At 42.7% G+C, this 19,065-nt stretch overlaps 1 protein-coding gene and 1 long non-coding RNA gene across 2 annotated transcripts; both read left to right on the forward strand.

Moving 5' to 3' along the window:
* The first annotated feature begins 551 nt into the window (after positions 1–551).
* On the forward strand, positions 552–6,960 carry PABPN1 (poly(A) binding protein nuclear 1). The gene is made up of 4 exons (XM_030970333.1): positions 552–586; positions 2,955–3,042; positions 3,913–4,061; positions 6,735–6,960. The coding sequence occupies exons 1-4, from the start codon at positions 552–554 to the stop codon at positions 6,772–6,774; spliced, it is 312 nt and encodes a 103-aa protein (XP_030826193.1). The 3' UTR covers positions 6,775–6,960.
* Positions 6,961–10,998: 4,038 nt separating this feature from the next.
* Positions 10,999–17,089, forward strand: LOC115916620. The gene is made up of 5 exons (XR_004061615.1): positions 10,999–11,042; positions 12,501–12,658; positions 13,543–13,649; positions 14,565–14,617; positions 17,033–17,089. It is a non-coding gene; the product is annotated as an uncharacterized LOC115916620 (long non-coding RNA).
* The last annotated feature ends 1,976 nt before the right edge of the window (positions 17,090–19,065 follow it).

The raw sequence follows: 19,065 nt of genomic DNA on the forward strand, positions 1-19,065 counted from the left end.
AAAAATCCTCAAATTTAATTGATGAAATTCATGCCAAAAAATGGACCCAAAAAAGCCCAAAAATCGATTGAAATTCACCCCAAAAAAAATGGACCCAAAATTCACAAAAAAAATTGAATACCCAAAATTCACCCAGAAATTGACCCAAAACAAAAATTGACAAAATTCACCCAAAAAAATCCCCAAAATTTGCCCAGAAATTCACCAAAAAATGGACCCAAAAATGCCCAAAAATTGACTGAAATTCACCCAAAAATCCCCGAAATTTGCCCAAATTTTACCCAAAATTCACCCAAAAACAGCCCAAAAATCGACCCTGAAATTCACCCCAAAAATTCCCCAAATTGGACCCAAAATTCCCCAAAAATGGACCCAAAAAAGCCCAAAAATCGATTGAATTCACCCCAAAAATCCCCCAAATTTGCCCAAAATTCACCCAAAAAAATCCCCAAAATTTGCCCAAAATTCACCCAGAAATTGACCCAAAACAGCCCAAAAATCGACTGAAAATTCACCCCAAAAATCCCCAAAATTCACCCCAAATTCGCCTCATGCTGTGCCACAAGTACAGCGGCCACCCCAAGGGGTAAGCATGCTATTGATGCTTTGATGCTAATTGATGCTAATGAGGGGGAGGCAGAACTCAGGGTTCCTTGGTGCGGTGGCACCGAGAAAATGGACCCAAAACAGCCCAAAAATCAACTGGAATTCACCGTGGGAAATGGAATTGAAAAAAAATTTGGCTGGCCCAAAAAATCCCCAAAAATGGAATGGAATTCAGCCAGAAAAATCAGAAAATTTGTACAAAATTCACCAAAAATTTGTCCAAAAAATCCCCAAAATTTGCCCAAAATTCACTAAAATATGGACCCAAAACAGCCCAAAAATCGACTGAAATTCACCCAAAAAATCCCCAAAATTTGTCCAAAATTCACCCAAAAATGGACCCAAAACAGCCCAAAAATTGACTGAAATTCACCCAAAAAAATCCCCAAAATTCACCCAAAAAATCCCCAAAATTTGCCCAAAATTTACCCAGAAAATCCCTAAAATTTGCCCAAAATTTACCCAAAATTTGCCCAGAAATTGACCCAAAATAGCCCAAAATCGACTGAAATTCACCCAAAAGTCCCCAAAATTTGCCCAAAATTCACCCAGAAATTCACCAAAAAATGGACCCAAAAAATCCCCAAAATTTGCCCAAAATTCACCCCAAAAATTGACCCAAAATAGGCCAAAATCGACTGAAATTCACCCCAAAAATCCCCAAAATTTGCCCAAAATTCACCCAAAAAATTTATGCAAAATAGCCCAAAAATCGACTGAAATTCACCCAAAAAATCCCCAAACTTTGCCCAAAATTTACCCCAAAAATTGACCCAAAACAGCCCAAAAATCGACTGAAATTCACTCAGGAAATTCCAAAAATTTGTACAAAATTCACCCAGAAATTGACCCAAAAAATCCCCAAATTTACCCCAAAAAATCCCCAAAATTCGCCCAAAATTCACCCAAAAATCCCCAAATTTTGCCCAAAATTCTCCCAAAAATTGACCCAAAATTTTGGGCTGAATTTCCCCATTTTTGGGTCGATTTTCGGGCTGAATTTCCCCATTTTTGGGCTGATTTTTGGGGCTGATTTTTGGGTCGATTTTTTCCATTTTTGGGCCGATTTTTGGGTCATTTTTGACTTTGGTTTTGGCTGATTTTTGGGTCGATTTTTCCCATTTTTGGGCCGATTTTTGGGCAGAATTTTCCCATTTTTGGGTCGATTTTCGGGCTGATTTTCCTTATTTTTGGCCCGATTTTTGGGCCGATTTTTGGGTTGATTTTTGCAATTTTCCAGCCGATTTTTGGGCCAATTTTCCCCATTTTTGGGCCAATTTTTGGGCAGAGTTTTCCAATTTTTGGGCCGATTTTTGGGTCATTTTTGACTTTGGTTTGGGCTGATTTTTGGGTCGATTTTCCCCATTTTTGGGTCGATTTTCGGGCTGAATTTCCCCATTTTTGGGCCAATTTTTGGGGCTGATTTTTGGGTCGATTTTCCCCATTTTTGGGCCGATTTTTGGGCAGAATTTTCCCATTTTTGGGTCGATTTTTGGGCTGATTTTCCCCATTTTTTGGACCAATTTTTTGCCATTTTCTGGGTTATTTCTAGCTGATTTTTGGGTCATTTTTTGTTCATTTTTGGGCTGATTTTCCCCATTTTTGGTCCAATTTTTTTGCCATTTTCTGGGTTATTTCTGGCTGATTTTTGGGTTGATTTTAATTCAATTTTTGGGCTGATTTTGGCTGATTTTTGGGTTGAATTTCCCCATTTTTGTCCTGTTTTTTGTGTGATTTTTGGGTTCGATTTTGGGTGATTTTGGGCTGATTTTTGGGCTGATTTTCCCCATTTTTGGGCCAATTTTTTGGCTGTTTTCTGGGTTATTTCTGGCTGATTTTTGGGCTGAATTTCCCCATTTTTTGTGCTGTTTTTTGTGTGATTTTTGGGCTCGATTTTGGGTGATTTTGGGCTGATTTTTTGGCTGATTTTCCCCATTTTTAGGGCCAATTTTTGGGCCGATTTTTCCCATTTTTGGGCCGATTTTTCCATTATTTTTCGCGTGATTTCGGGCTGGTCTTTGTGCTGATTTTTATGTTGATTTTAGCCTGATTTTCCCCATCTTTGGGCTCATTTTTATGTTAATTTTGGGCTCAATTTTGGGTGATTTTGGGCTGATTTTTGTGTTCTTTTTGGGCTGATTTTCTCCATTTTTGGGCCGATGTTTGGGCTGATTTTCTCCATTTCTGGTCTGATTTTTTGCCATTTTCTGGGTTATTTCTGGCTGATTTTTGGGCCGATTTCCCCCAATTTTGGGCCAATTTTTGAGCCGATTTTTTCCCATTTCCTGGGCTCTTTCTCTGTGATTTTTGGGTGGATTTCATTCCATTTTGGGTTTTTTTCCCCCCAGCTTTGCGTACATCGAGTTCTCGGACAAGGAGTCGGTGCGGACGTCGATGGCTCTGGACGAGTCGCTCTTCCGAGGCCGCCAGATCAAGGTCAGCCTCCCCAAAATCCCCAAAATTCCCCAAAATTCCCCCAAAATCCCAACAAAATCCCAACATTTCACCTTTCCTGACTTTCCCCCTTTTTCCCTGATTTTTTCTGATTTTTTCCCTATTTTTTTCTCATTTTTTCCTGATTTTTTTTCCCCTGGTTTTCCCCATTTTATTTCTGGTGTTTCCCCATTTTTCGCGATTTTTTTTCTGATAGTTTTCTGATTTTTTCGAATTTTTTTCTGATTTTTTTTCCAGGCTTTTTTCCCCATTTTAGTTTTGAGTTTTCCCCATTTTATTTCAATTTTTTTCTGATGTTCTTCCCCTTTTCTTCCAATTTTTCCTCATTTCATTTCTGATATTTCTTGATTTTTTTCCAATTTTTTTCGGATTTTTTCCAATATTTTTCTGATTTTTTCCCCTGATTTTTCCACCTTTTTATTTCTTGTCTTCCCCAATTTTTCGCAACTTTTTTCTGACGTTTTTCAGATTTTTTCCAATTTTTTCTCATTTTTTTCCTGATTTTTTTCAGCTTTTCTTCCAATTTTTCCTTTTTCTTTTTTTTTCTCTCCTACCTCCCCCATTTTCCTTCATATTTCCATCAAATTTCCACCGATTTTCGCCATTTTTTCACCGTTTCTCCCCAAATTTTCGCCCTTTTTTCCCAAAATCTCCCTTTTTCTCCCCAAAACCAGAGATCCCAACTCACACAGACTTTATTTAACCCTTTCTTTTCTCCTTTCCTTCTGTCATATTTTCGTCAAATTTCCACCGATTTTTCGCCGTTTTCCCACCGATTTTCGCCGTTTTTTCACCGTTTCTCCCCAAATTTTCGCCCTTTTTTCCCAAAATCTCCCTTTTTCTCCCCAAAAGGTGATCCCCAAGAGGACGAACCGCCCCGGGATCAGCAGCACCGACCGCGGCTTCCCCCGGGGGCGCTTCCGGGGGCGGGGGGGGGGATACGGCTCCGCCCGCTCCCGCTTCTACAGCGGCTACGCCCGGCCCCGGGCACGGGGATACAGGTCAGAAACGGGGCCAAATCCCGCAGTTTTGGGGCTTTTCGACATCTGGGGTCATTCATGAGGGACTTGGGGTCGTGTCTGTGAAATTTGGGGTTTTTTGAAGCGATTTTGGGGCATTTTCGGGGCCGTTTTTAGAGGCGTTTTTGGGTTTTCTGCTTAACTTTCGGTGTTTCTCAGGTGAGTTTTTGGGGTTCTTTAAGTGAATTTTTTTGGGTGAATTCCTGGGATTTTGGGTTTTTTTGAGGTTTGAGATTATTGAGGAGGGATTTGGGGTCGTTTCTGTGAAATTTGGGGTTTTTGGAAGCGATTTTGGGGCGTTTTTGGGGCCGTTTTTAGAGGCGCTTTTTGCATTTTCCGTGTAAATTTTGCCGTTTCTCAGGTGAGTTTTGAGGTTCTTTAAGTGAATTTTTTGGGCTAAATTCCTGGAATTTTGGGTTTTTTGGGATTTCAGATTTTTGAGGAGGGATTTGGGGTCATTTCTGTGAAATTTGGGGTTTTTGGAAGCGATTTTGGGGTGTTTTTGGTGCCATTTTAGAGCGTTTTTTGCGTTTTCCGAGTAACTTTTAGTGTTTCTCAGGTGAGTTTTTGGGGTTGTTTAAGTGAATTTTTTTGGGTGAATTCCTGGGATTTTGGGTTTTTTTGGGATTTGAGATTACTGAGAAGGGATTTGGGGTCATTTCTGTGAAATTTTGGGTTTTTGGAAGCGTTTTTGTGGCGTTTTTGGGGCCGTTTTTAGAGGCTTTTTTTGCGTTTTCCGCGTAAATTTTGGCGTTTCTCAGGTGAGTTTTTGGGGGTTTTTCAGGTAAATTTTTTGGGGTGAATTGCTGGGATTTTGGGGGTTTTTGGGATTTGAGGTTTTGAGAAGGGATTTGGGGTCATTTCTGTGAAATTTGGGGTTTTTTGAAGCGATTTTGGGGCGTTTTTGGGGCCGTGTTTTGAGGCATTTTTGGCTTCCCCAGGTGGAATTTTTGGGGTGAAATTTCGGATTTTTCATCCCATTTTGGGTCATTTTGCGATGAAATTTCCAATTTTTAATCCAATTTCCAACTTTTCATCAAACTTTTGGGGGTTTTGGGCTGAAATGTCCAACTTTCAACCGGATTTTTGGAATTTTGGGCCAAAGTTTCCAATTTTCCATCAAACTTTGGGGATTTTGGGCCAAAATTTCCAATTTTCCATCAAATTTCCATCAAATTTTGGGGCTGAAATTTCCAATTTTCCATCAAACTTTGGGGATTTTGGGCTGGAATTTCCAAATGTCCACGAGATTTTTGGGATTTTGGGCCAAAATTTCCAATTTTCCGTTGAATTTTGGGTCAGAATTCCCCGTTTTCCATCAAATTTTGGGCTGAAATTTCCAATTTTTAATCAAATTTCCCATTTCCCTTCCAATTTGGGGATTTTGGGCCGAGATTTCCAATTTTCCATCAAATTTAGGGGCTGAAATTTCCCATTTTCCATCAGACTTTGGGTCATTTTGAGCTGAAATTTCCAATTTTTAATCAAATCTCCAACTTTTCATCAAACTTTGGGGATTTTGGGCCAAAATTTCCCATTTTCCATCAAATTTTGAGCTGAAATTTCCAAATTTTCATCAAACTTTTGGGCCAAAATTTCCAGTTTTCCATCAAATTTTGGGGATTTTGTTCCAAAATTTCAAATTTTCCATCAAAATTTGGGGATTTTGGGCCAAAATTTCCAATTTTCCATCAAATTTTGGGGCTGAAATTTCTCATTTTCCATCACATTTTGGGCCAAAATGTCCAATTTTCCATCAAATTTTGGGCTGAAGTTTCCAAATTTTCATCAAACTTTGGGGGATTTTGGGGTGAAATTTCCATTTTTCCATCAAATTTTGTTCCAAAATTTCCGGTTTTCCATCAAATTTTGGGGATTTTGGGCTGAAATTTCAAATTTTCCATCAAAATTTGGGGATTTTGGGCCAAAATTTCCAATTTTCCATCAAATTTTGGGTCAGAATTCCCCATTTTCCATCAAATTTTGGGGCTGAAATTTCTCATTTTCCATCACATTTTGGGCCAAAATGTCCAATTTTCCGTCAAATTTTGAGCTGAAGTTTCCAAATTTTCATCAAACTTTGGGGGATTTTGGGGTGAAATTTCCAATTTTCCATCAAATTTTGGGCCAAAATTTCCGGTTTTCCATCAAATTTTGGGGATTTTGGGCTGAAATTTCAAATTTTCCAGCAAAATTTGGGCATTTTGGGCCAAAATTTCCAATTTTCCATCAAATTTTGGGTCAGAATTCCCCATTTTCATCAAATTTTGGGGCTGAAATTTCTCATTTTCCATCACATTTTGGGCCAAAATGTCCAATTTTCCGTCAAATTTTGAGCTGAAGTTTCCAAATTTTCATCAAACTTTGGGGGATTTTGGGGTGAAATTTCCATTTTTCCATCAAATTTTGGGCCAAAATTTCCAATTTTCCATCAAAATTTGGGGATTTTGGGGCAAAATTTCCAATTCTCCATCAAATTTCCATCAATTTTTGGGCTGAAATTTCCAAATTTTCATCAAATTTTGGGTCATTTTGGGCCAAAATCTCCGATTTTCCGCCAGATTTCGGGTCATTTCCCGCTAACTTTGTTCACTTTCGTGCATTTTCACCGTTTTTTCCCAAAATTCTGATTTTTCTCCTTTTTTTCCTCCGCAGGGGCCGATCCAGAGCCACCTCCTGGTACTCCCCGTATTAAAAACCCCCAAATTTCCCTTTTTTCTCCCCCAAAAAAAAATTCCTAAAAAATTCGGGGTGGGGGGGGAGGGGCCCCGCCCGCCCCCCCCCCCCCCAAAAAACCCAAAATTTCTGGTTTTTCCCCCCCAAAAAAAAAACCAAAAAAAAATTCCCAAAGTTTGTTTTTTGCAGGTGGAGCCGAGCCGGAAAAGGCCGGGGAGGGGAGGGAAGGAAAAAAAATTTAAAAAAAAATTTAAAAAAATTTGGGGGAAATTTGGGAAAAAATTTTGGGGGTGGGGGAGGGGCTGGAAGTGGGGGAGGGGCGGAGAGAGGAAAAAACCAAAAAAATTGGAGAAAAATCCCCCCCAAAAAATTAAAAAAAAAAAATTTAAAAATTAAAAAAATTTGGGGTCCCCGGGTTGGGGAGGGGGAGGGGAGAGGAAAAAAAAAAAAAAAAAATAAAAAAATTGAAAAAAAAAAATTCGTTTATTTTTTGGTTTTTTTCTGATTTTTTTTTTCATTTAATTTTCCCGATTTTGGATAAACATTTTCTGCTAAAAATTCAAATTTTTTCCCCTGAATTTCCCGATTTTGGACAAAATTGTTCTTTTAAAAGTTCAATTTTTTTCCATTAATTTCCCCAATTTTGGATCAAAATTTTCTGCTAAAAATTCAAATTATTTTCCCTGAATTTTCCTCATTCTGGATCAAAATTTCCTCCTAAAAATTCAAATTTTTTTCTCTGAATTTTCCTCATTTTGGACAAAAATTTCTCCTAAAAATTCAATTTTTTCTCCATTAATTTCCCCAATTTTGGTCAAAAATTTTCTCCTAAAATTTCAAATTTTTTCCCTGAATTTCCCCGATTTTGGTTAAAAATTGTCCCCTAAAAATTCAGGTTTTTTCCCCTCAATTTTCCCGATTTTGGACCAAAATTTTCTGCTAAAAATTCACTTTCCCTGAAGTTTCCTGATTCTGGACCAAACATTTCTCCTAAAAATTCAAATTTTTTTCCCTGAATTTCCCCAATTTTGGACCAAAAATTTTTTGCTAAAAATTCAAATTCTTTCGTTGAATTTTCACAATTTTGGATAAAAATTTCTCCTAAAAATTCATTTTTTTTCCATTAATTTCCCGATTTTGGACCAAATTTTTCTCCTAAAATTTCAGGTTTTTTCCCCTGAGTTTTCCTCATTTTGGATAAAAATTTCTCCTAAAAATTCAAATTTTTTTCCCTGAATTTCCCCAATTTTGGTCCAAAATTTTCTCGTAAAAATTCAAATTTTTTTCTCTGAATTTTCCTCATTTTGGACTAAAAATTTCTCCTAAAATTTCAAATTTTTTCCCTGAATTTCCCCGATTTTGGTTAAAAATTGTCCCCTAAAAATTCAATTTTTTTCCCCTCAATTTTCCCGATTCTGGACCAAAAATTTCTCCTAAAAATTCAAATTTTTTTCCCTGAATTTCCCCAATTTTGGACCAAAATTGTTTTCTAAAAATTCAAATTTTTTCCCTGAATTTTTCCGATGTTGCACCAAAATTTTCTGCTAAAAATTCAAATTTTTTTCTCCCTGAATTTTCCTCATTTTGGTCCAAAAATCCCTCCTAAAATTTCAAATTTTTTCCCTGAATTTCCCCGATTTTGGTTAAAAATTGTCCCCTAAAAATTCAAATTTTTTTCCCTGAACTTTCCCAAATTTGGGCCAAAATTTTTGCTAAAAATTCAAAATTCTTTCCCTGAATTTTCGCCATTTTGGACGAAAATTTCTCATAAAAATTCAAATTTTTTCTCCATTAATTTCCCCAATTTTGGTCAAAAATTTTCTCCTAAAATTTCAAATTTTTTCCCTGAATTTCCCCGATTTTGGTTAAAAATTGTCCCCTAAAAATTCAATTTTTTTCCCCTCAATTTTCCCGATTTTGGACCAAAATTTTCTGCTAAAAATTCACTTTCCCTGAAGTTTCCTGATTCTGGACCAAACATTTCTCCTAAAAATTCAGATTTTTTCCCTGAATTTCCCCAATTTTGGACCAAAAATTTTCTCCTAAAAATTCAAATTTTTTTCCCTGAATTTCCCCAATTTTGGACCAAAAATTTTTTGCTAAAAATTCAAATTCTTTCGTTGAATTTTCACAATTTTGGATAAAAATTTCTCCTAAAAATTCATTTTTTTTCCATTAATTTCCCGATTTTGGACCAAATTTTTCTCCTAAAATTTCAGATTTTTTCCCCTGAGTTTTCCTCATTTTGGATAAAAATTTCTCCTAAAAATTCAAATTTTTTTCCCTGAATTTCCCCAATTTTGGTCCAAAATTTTCTCGTAAAAATTCAAATTTTTTTCTCTGAATTTTCCTCATTTTGGACTAAAAATTTCTCCTAAAATTTCAAATTTTTTCCCTGAACTTTCCCAAATTTGGGCCAAAATTTTTGCTAAAAATTCAAAATTTTTTCCCTGAATTTTCCTCATTTTGGACCAAATTTTTCTCCTAAAAATTCAATTTTTTTTTTTACCTAAATTTTCCCAATTTTCCACCAAAATTTCCCATTAAAAATTCACTTTTCCCCGAATTTTCCACTTTTTCCTTCCATTTTCCCCAAATTTCCCACAATATTCAAAATTCCGCCCCAAAGTTTCCTCATTTCACCCCAAATTTCCCCTCAAAATTCAAATTTCCCCCAAATTTTCCATAAATTTTCCCCAAATTTCCAAAATTTGGGGTTTTTTTGGTTTTAATTTTTAATTTTTCTGCTGAATTTTCACATCTTTGGACCAAATTCTGTCATCGAAATCCAAATTTTTGGACCAAATTTCCCCATTTTTCCCCTCAAAATTTAAATTTTCCCCAAAAATTTTGAATTTTCCCCATTTTTCCCTTTTTTTCCCAAATTTTTGCCCCAAATTTTTCCAATTTTTTCACCAAATTTCGATTTTTTGGGCCCCATTTTCCACCCTTTCCCCTCAAAATTTACATTTTCCCCAAAATTTTGAATTTTCCCGAAATTTCCCCATTTTTCCCAAATTTTTGGACCAAATTTTCCCATTTTTCCCCAAATTTTCCCTTTTCCCACCCAAATTTCCCTTTTCTCCCCTGATTTTCTGTTTCCCCCAAAATTTCACCCCAAGATTCCAAATTTTCCCCTCAAAATCCAAATTTTTCCCCAAAATTTCCATTTTTGCACCAAATTTTGCCATTTTTCCTCAAATTTTCCCAATTTTTCCCCAATTTTACACAAAATTCCAAATTTTTCCCCAAATTTTCCCGATTTTTCTCCCAAATTTTTCCGTTTTTCCCCCGAATTTTCCCGATTTTGATTCAATTTTCCCAAATTTACCCCCTGAAAATTTCGTTGGCCAATCAGAATCGCTCTTTTCCTGAAGCCCCGCCCCTCAGCCAATCAAAACCCTTCGATTTGCATAAATTCTCCCTTTTAAACCAATCAGAAACGTCCGTCCATATAAACCCCGCCTCTCAACCAATCAGATCCGCTGTTTAACCCGAAATCCGGTTCTCCGCCAATCAGAATCGAGCATTTCAGTAAAGCCCCGCCCCTCAGCCAATCAGGATCGCTCATTCCTCAAAACTCCGCTTTTCAGCCAATCAGAATCGCCTCTTGCCTAAACCACGCCTGTCGGCCAATCAAAACCCGAATATTTGCATAAACCCCGCCCTTTCATCATTTGGAGTGTTGTTTCGCTGAAACCCCGCCCCTCAGCCAATCAGAACCGTCCATTCCCCCAAACCCCGCCCTCCAGCCAATCACAAACCTTCTTTAACCCAAACCCCGCCCCTAAACCAATCACAAGCCGCGATTCCCCAAACCCCGCCCCCCAGCCAGCCAATCACAAACCGCTATCCCCCAAACCCCGCCCCTCAGCCAATCAGAACCCCCCCAAACCGCGCCCCTGAACCAATCACAAACCGCTATCCCCCAAACCCCGCCCCTCAGCCAATCCCCACCGCTCTTTCCCCCCACGTGACCCGTTCCCACCAATCCCCGCCGTTGCTGGGCGTGGCCTCTCCGTTCCTTCCCTCCCCATTGGCCGCAACCCCTTGTGGGGGCGTCACCGCTGGGCGTGGCCTTCCTCTGATTGGTTCGTGGAGGAACCCGGAAGTGACCGAACCCGGAAGTGTTTTCCCCTCGTTCGGCGCTGATGGGCGGCAGCAGCGGAGTGGGGGGAGGGGCGGGGGATGGGGAGGGGGAGGGCGTGGCCAAAGGGGGAGGGGGCGTGGCCAGCGCGGGGCGGGGGAGGGGCTGGAGCTGCAGGAGCTGCGCGAGATCCTGGGCAGGTGAGAGACACACCTGGGGGGGGGGGGGAAACGGGAAATTCGCGGGAGATTTTGGGGAGAAATTTGGCGGGAAACGGGGGTGGGGGAGGGGAGAGGAATTGGGGGAGATTTGGGGAGAAATTTGGCGGGAAAATTTGGGGGTGGGGAGGGGGGGGAATTTGGGGGGGTGGGGAGGGAATTGCAGGCAATTTTGGCGGGAAATTTCGGGGGGGAGGGGTCGGGAAAACCGGGGGGAAAATTTGGCGGGAAATTTGGGGGGGGGGGAGGGGAGAGAATTTGGGGGAGATTTGGGGGGGAATTTGGGGGAATTTGGGGGGGGGGGGGGGGTGGGGGAGGGGAGGGAATTGAAGGGGTGGGGGAGGGAGAGAATTTGGGGAGATTTGGGGGAAATTTGGGGGAAATTTGGGGGAAATTGAGGGGGCGGGGCAAAAATGGGGGGAGGGGCGGGAATGGAAATTTGGGGAGGGAAATTGGGGGGGGAGGAATTTTGGGGAAATTGGGGGGGAAAATTTGGGGGGGGGAGGGACATGGGAAATGGATTTTGGGAGGGAAATTTTGGGGTGGGGCAGGGAGGGAATTTGGGGGGGGGGGGAAAAACAGGGGGTGGGGGAGGGGGACATTTTGGGGGCGAATTTGGCGGGAAATTTTCGGGTTGGGGGAGGGGTCAAAGATGGAGGGGGAGGGGCGGGAAACGGGGGTGGGGGTGGGGAGAGAAATTTGGGGAGATTTGGGGGAATTTTGGGGGGAAATTTGGAGGGAAATTTGGGTGGGGGGAGGGGCGGGAAATGGGGAAGGGGGAGGGGAAATGGGGGGTGGGGGAGGGGAGAGAATTTGGGGGAAATTTGGGGCGATTTTGGCGGGAAATTGAGTGGGGGGAGGGGCGGGACATTGAGTGGGGGGCGGGGCGGGAAATTTGGGGAGATTTGGGGGGAAATTTGGCGGGAAATGTTGGGGTGGGGGAGGGGAGAGAATTTGGGGGCGATTTGGGGGATTTTGGGGAGGAATTTGGCGGGAAATGTTGGGGTGGGGGAGGGGCCCAGGAGGGGATTTTGGGGGCGGGGTTTCAGGGAATTTTGGGGGAATTTTTGGGGATTTTTTTTCCCGGGATGTTTTGGGGGATTTTGCAGGGAATTTTTGGGGGAATTTTTGGGGATTTTTGGGAGAATTTTCGGGAATTTTTTTGGGGAATTTTTTGGGGAATTTTTGGGAAATTTTCAGGATTTTTTTTTCTGTGAATTTTTTGAGGAATTTTGGGGAATTTTTGTAAAATTTTTCACGATTTTTTTTGGGGGAACTTTGTGGAATTTTGGGAGGATTTTTTAGGGAAATTTTCGGGAAATTTTTCCTTAAATTTTTGGGGAATTTTCACGAATTTTTCCGTGAATTTTTGGGTGAATTTTGCGTTTTTTACCCAACAATTCCTTTTTCTTTTTTTTTCCCGTTTCCGGAACCTTCCAGGCCCCCCCGGGATCCTCCCCTGGACTCTTCCGGGTCCGAGCCCGAACCGGAAGGGGCGGGGCCTGAGCCGGAAGGGGCGGAGCCGCTGGAGGGGGAGGAGCCAGAGGAGGAGGAGGAGGAAGAGGAAGAGGGGGGAGGGGCCCCCGAGGTGACCCGAGGTGGGGGCGGGGCTTAAAAGGGGGGCGGGGCTAAAGGGGGAGGGGCTTAACTAAAGGGGGAAGGGCTTAAATTAAGGGGGAGGGGCCTAAAAGGAGGAAAGGGGAGGGGATTAAATGGGTGGGGCTTGAATGGGTGTGGGAGGGGCTTAAATAGGGAGGGGAGGAGCTTAAATAGGAAAGGGGAGGGGCTTAAATGGGGAGTGGGAGGGGCTTATATTGGGAGTGAGAGGGGCTTAAATTGGGAGTGGGAGTGGCTTAAATACTGAGTGGGAGGGGCTAAAGGGGGTGGGGCTTAACTAACGTGGGAGGGGCTTACATAAAGGAGGAGGGGCTTAAATAAGGGGAGGGGCTTAAAGGAGGAAAGGGGAGGGGAGTAAATGGGTGGGGCTTGAATGGGAGGAGGAGGGGCTTAAATAGGGAGGGGAGGGGCTTAAATAGAAAAAGGGAGGGGCTTATATTGGGAGGGGGAGGGGCTTAAGGGGAGGGGCTTAAATCTGGTGTTTGATGAAGGGGAGGGGCTTAAATAAAGGGGGAGGGGCTTAAAGGAAGGGGAGGGGCTTAAAAGTGATGAAAGGGGAGGGGCCTAAAAAGGGGAGGGGTTAAGGGATGGGAGGGGCTTAAAGAGGGAGGGACCTAAAGGGGAGGGGCTTAAAGGGGGAGGGGCTTAAAGGGAAAGGGGAGGAGCTTAAAGAAAGGGGGAGGGGTTGGAAGGAAAGGGAGGGGCCTAAATGATGTGTGGGCGTGGCCTAAATAAATGGGGGCGTGGTTAAAACAAAGGGGGAGTGGCCAACAGCAAAAGCAGGCGTGGCCTCGTTTTGTTTTTTTAATGGGTGTGGCTTGTCATCAAGCCCCTCCCCCTCTTTGTGTTCCCCCCCCCCCACCAGGGGCCCCTCCCCCCGCTGGCCCCGCCCTGCAGGAGCTGAGGGCGGAGCTGGGAGGGGGCGGGGCCGGGGCGGAGCCTGAGCGGAGCCTGCCCAGGCTGATCCGGCAGGTGCGGAACTGGGAGGGAACTGGGAGGGAACTGGTTTGAACTGGGATGGACTGGGAGGGACTGGGAGGGTGTTTGGGGTCACTGGTTTATACTGGGATTGAACTGGGATCAAACTGGGAGGGACTGGGATGGGGTTTGGGCTTACTGGTTTATACTGGGAGGGACTGGGAGGGAACTGGGAGGGAGTTTAGGGGTCACTGCTTTGAACTGGGAGGGACTGGGATTGAACTGGGATCAAACTGGGGTGAACTGGGATGAATTGGGAGGGGATTGAACTGGTTTGAACTGGGAGGAAGTTTGGGACTGGTTTGTACTGGGAGTGAACTGGGAGGGACTGGGTTTGAACTGGGATGGGGGTTTGGGGTAACTGGTTTATACTGGTTTATACTGGGAGCAAACTGGGAGGGACTGGGAGGGAGTTTAGGGGTCACTGGTTTGTACTGGGAGTGAACTGGGAGGGACTGGGATGGACTGGGAGGGAATTTCGGGGCGATTTGGGGGTTACTGGTTTGTACTGGTTTGTACTGGGAGTGAACTGGGAGGGACTGGGAAGGGGTTTGGGGGTGATTTGGGGTCACTGGTTTATACTGGGATGGACTGGGACTGAACTGGGATCGAACTGGGAGGGACTGGGATGGGGTTTCGGGGTTACTGGTTTGTACTGGTTTGTACTGGGAGTGAACTGGGAGGGACTGGTTTGAACTGGGATGGGGTTTGGGGGTTACTGGTTTATACTGGGAGGGAACTGGGATCAAACTGGGATGGACTGGGAGGTGATTTGGGGGGGATTTGGGGGTCACTGGTTTATACTGGGATGGACTGGGAGGGACTGGGAAGGGGTTTTGGGGTCCGTACTGGTCCATACTGGTCCATACTGGTTTGTACTGGTTTATACTGGTTTCTGACCCCTCCCAGCGCGAATGGGGGCGGAGCTTCTCCAGGGAGGAGAGAACCCAGCTGAGCTCCCAGTAAGGAACTGGTTTGTACTGGTTTGTACTGGTTTGTACTGGTCTATACTGGTTTATACTGGTTTATACTGGTTTATACTGGTTTATACTGGTTTATACTGGTTTGTACTGGTTTTAATTGATTTTAACCAATTTAAACTGTTTTTACTGGTTTATACTGGTTTATACTGGTTTATACTGGGAGGGGGATTGGGCCTTACTGGTTTATACTGGTTTAAACTGGTTTGTACCGTTTATATGGCTTTTTAGTGTTTTTTTACCGTTTTTTACCATTTCAAACCGGTTTTTACTGGTTTAAATGATTGTGGGCGTGGCCACGGTGGGCGTGGCCCATCCCAAGCCCCTCCCCCGTGGCCACGCCCCCTCATTTCCCACTTGCTTATTCATTTTTAACCATTTTTTAACCATTTTTTACTGATTTTTAATTGGTTTTAATTGATTTGAATGGGGAGGGGGAGCGGCTCCAGTGGGCGTGGCCTATCACAAGCCCCGCCCCTCAAGCCCCGCCCCCTCATTATCCACTTTAATCCCATTTTTACTGCTTTTTCCTGCTTTTTAACCATTTTTAACTGGGTTTTACTGGTTTAAATGATTGTGGGCGTGGCCACGGTGGGCGTGGTCTGCCGCAAGCCCCTCCCACGCATGGCCACGCCCCCTCATTTTAATTTTTATTCCATTTTTTACTGCTTTTTTACCGTTTCTTACCATTTTAAACTGGTTTTAATTGGTTTAAATGATTGTGGGCGTGGCCACGGTGGGCGTAACCCATCCCAAGCCCCTCCCCCGTGGCCACGCCCCCTCATTTTCCACTTGCATATTCATTTTTAACCTTTTTTAAACCATTTTTTACTGATTTTTAACGGGCTTTTAATTGGTTTTTAATTGGTTTAAACGGGAGGGGGAGCGGCTCCGGTGGGCGTGGCCTCTGTCCTGGCCACGCCCCTCAAGCCCCGCCCCCTCATTATCCACTTTAATCCCATTTTTTACTGGTTTTTCCTGCTTTTTAACTATTTTAAACTGGGTTTTACTGGTTTAAATGATTGTGGGCGTGGCCACGGTGGGCGTGGTCTGCCGCAAGCCCCTCCCACGTGGCCACGCCCCCTCATTTCCCACTTGCATAATAATTTTTAACCATTTTTTAACCATTTTTTACTGATTTTTAATGGGCTTTTAATTGGTTTTTAATTGATTCAAACGGGAGGGGGAGCGGCTCCGGTGGGCGTGGCCTATCTGCTGGCCACGCCCCTCAAGCCCCGCCCCTCATTATCCACTTTAATCCCATTTTTTACTGGTTTTTCCTGCTTTTTAACCATTTTAAACTGGGTCTTACTGGTTTAAATGATTGTGGGCGTGGCCACGGTGGGCGTGGTCTGCCGCAAGCCGCTCCCACGTGGCCACGCCCCCTCATTTTAATTTTTATTCCATTTTTTACTGCTTTTTTAACCATTTTTTTTACCATTTTAAACTGGTTTAAATCGATTTTAATGGGAGGGGGCGTGGCCATGGTGGGCGTGGCCCATCCCAAGCCCCTTCCCCGTGGCCACGCCCCCTCATTTCCCACTTGCATATTCATTTTTAACCATTTTTAAACCATTTTTTACTGATTTTTAATGGGCTTTTAATTGGTTTTAATTGATTCAAACGGGGGCGGAAGCGGCTGCGGTGGGCGTGGCCACTCTGCCGGCCCCGCCCCTCAAGCCCCGTTTTCATTATCCACTTTAATCCCATTTTTACTGGTTTTCCTGCTTTTTTAACCATTTTTAACTGGGTTTTACTGGTTTAAATGATTGTGGGCGTGGCCACGGTGGGCGTGGTCTGCCGCAAGCCCCTCCCGCGCGTGGCCACGCCCCCTCATTTTAATTTTTATACCATTTTTTACTGGTTTTTTAACCATTTTTTTTACCATTTTAAACTGGTTTAAATCGATTTTAATGGGAGGGGAGGATTCCGGTGGGCGTGGCCTTCTGGGCCACGCCCCTGGGAAATTTTGGGGAAATCATTAAATTTTTTAAATCCATTTTTTAACCATTTTTTACTGATTTTTAACAGGCTTTTAATTGGTTTTTAATTGATTTAAACGGGAGGGGGGGCGGCTGCGGTGGGCGTGGCCCTCTCTGGCCACGCCCTCGCCCGCCCCCTCATTTTGGGATTTTTTTAAACCCGTTTTTTACCATTTTTAATTGATTTTTAATTGGTTTTTAATTTGTTTGAATGGGAGGGGGGGCGGCTCCGGTGGGCGTGGCCTATCTGCTGGCCACGCCCCTCAAGCCCCGCCCCCTCATTACCCAGTTAAATATTCATTTTTAACAATTTCTTACCACTTTAATTGGTTTTTAATTGATTTAAACGGGGGGGGGGGGGCGGGGGTGGGCGTGAAATTCTGCCGGCCCCGCCCCTCAAGCCCCGCCCCATCAGCTTCCTGCCCAATCACGCGGGGGGTTTTGCAGCCCCACCCCAGAAGGTTTTCTGCTCCCTCTTCTAAATTTTGAATAACCGCCAGCCAGGGTTTTGAAACCGCTCAAAATCCCCCAAATTTTGGGGCAATAAAAATTGGGGAAATTTTGGGAATTCGGGGGAAATTCTCCAAATTTCGGCAAAAAAAACGGAAAAAATCGGGCGAAAAACGGGGATTTTAGGGGTTAAATTTGGCGGGTTTTGGGGTTTTTTTGGTGGCGTTGTGGGTGGGGAATTGTGGAAAATTTAGGGGATTTTTGGGGGATTTTGGAAAAAATTTTGGGATTTTTGGGGAATTGGAAGAAATTTTGAGATTTGGGGAAAAAAATTTGTCACAAAAATCGGGAAATTTTGGGTTTTTAGAAATTTTTTTTGTGTTTTAAACTCAAAATTTTTTTGAGATTTTTTGAGTTTGGGGTGGGACAAAAAACTCCAAAATTGCTCCAGATTTGGGGATTTTGGGGCATTTTGGGAAAATCTGGGAAATTTTGGGGAAATTCTTCAAATTTTGACACCAAAAAAAAAAAATGGAAAAATTCGGGTGAAAAAAAGGGGATTTTAGGGGTTAAATTTGACGTTTTTGACACAAAACCCCCAAATTTTGGGTGAGAAATTGGGGAATTTTGGGGACACAAAATTTTTGGGAAAATTTTGGGACCAAAAAATTGGAAGAAATTTTGAGACAAAAAAAAAAAATTTGGACACAAAAAATCGGGGAAATTTTGGGTTTTTCGGGTTTTTTTTTGTTTTAATTTGAATTTTTCACGATTTTTGGGTGGGTGAGAAATCGGGGGAAATTCCCTGGATTTTGGGATATTTGAGAAATTTTGGGGAAAAACCCTAAATTTTGGGATAATTTAGTGAAAATTTTGACAAAAAACCCCACACATGACCAAAAGGGGGTTTTTGGGGTTTTGCCAAAACCTCAATTTTTGGAGCCAAAATTTCTAAATTTTGAATAAAAAAAATCAGCAATTTTGACACAAAAAATCCCAAATTTTGACACAAAAAACCCCAAATTTTGACACAAAAAAGTCACAAATTTTGACACAAAAAAATCACAAATTTTGACGCAAAAAAATAAGGAATTTTGACGTAAAAACCCCCAAATTTTGACACAAAAAACCCCACAAATTTTGACACCAAAAAATCTGAAATTTTGACACAAAAAACCCCAAATTTTGACACAAAAAAATCACAATTTTTGAGGCAAAAAAACCCCAAATTTTGACGCAAAAAAATCACGAATTTTGACACAAAACCCCACAAATTTTGACACAAAAAAATCCCAAATTTTGACAAAAAACCCCCAAATTATGATTTAAAACCCCCAAATTTTGACGCAAAAAAATCCGAAATTTTGACACAAAAAAATCCCGAATTTTGACGTAAAACCCCCGAAATTTCTCTGGTTTTTAACCCAAATTTCCCAATTTTTTTTTTAACCAAAATTTTGATTTTTTCCCCCAAATTTAGACCACACCCTGCGGTTGTTCGAGGTCTCCGGGCGGCGGCTGCGCCTCCTCCGCGCCACCAGGGGGCGCCACGTGGGCTGGAGCGTCCTGGACGTCGCCTTCAGCCCCGACGGGAGCCAGGCCCTCTACTGCTCCTGGTCCAACTACGGTGACTGGGAATGGCTGGGAGGGGGAAAAATGGGGGAAAAACGGGGGAAAATGGTGAAAAAATGATGAAAATCGGTGAAAAAATGAGGAAATTACAGCGAAAAATGGGGAAGATATGGGGGAAAATGGGGAAATGGGGGAAAGAAAGGGTTAAAAGTGGGGAAAATGGGGGAAATGGGAACTGGGGTTACTGGTTTGTACTGGGAGGAGGAAAATGGGGAAAAATTGGGAAAAAATGGAAAAAATGGTGAAAAATGATCTAAATGGGGTGAAAAAAATGACAAAATTACGGCAAAAAAATGGGGAAGATGTGGGGAAAATGGGGAAATGGGGAAAGAAAGGGTTAAAAATGGGGAAATGGGAACTGGGGTT

This window comes from Camarhynchus parvulus, unplaced genomic scaffold (assembly GCF_901933205.1).
Source record: "Camarhynchus parvulus unplaced genomic scaffold, STF_HiC, whole genome shotgun sequence".
Lineage (NCBI taxonomy): Eukaryota > Metazoa > Chordata > Aves > Passeriformes > Thraupidae > Camarhynchus > Camarhynchus parvulus.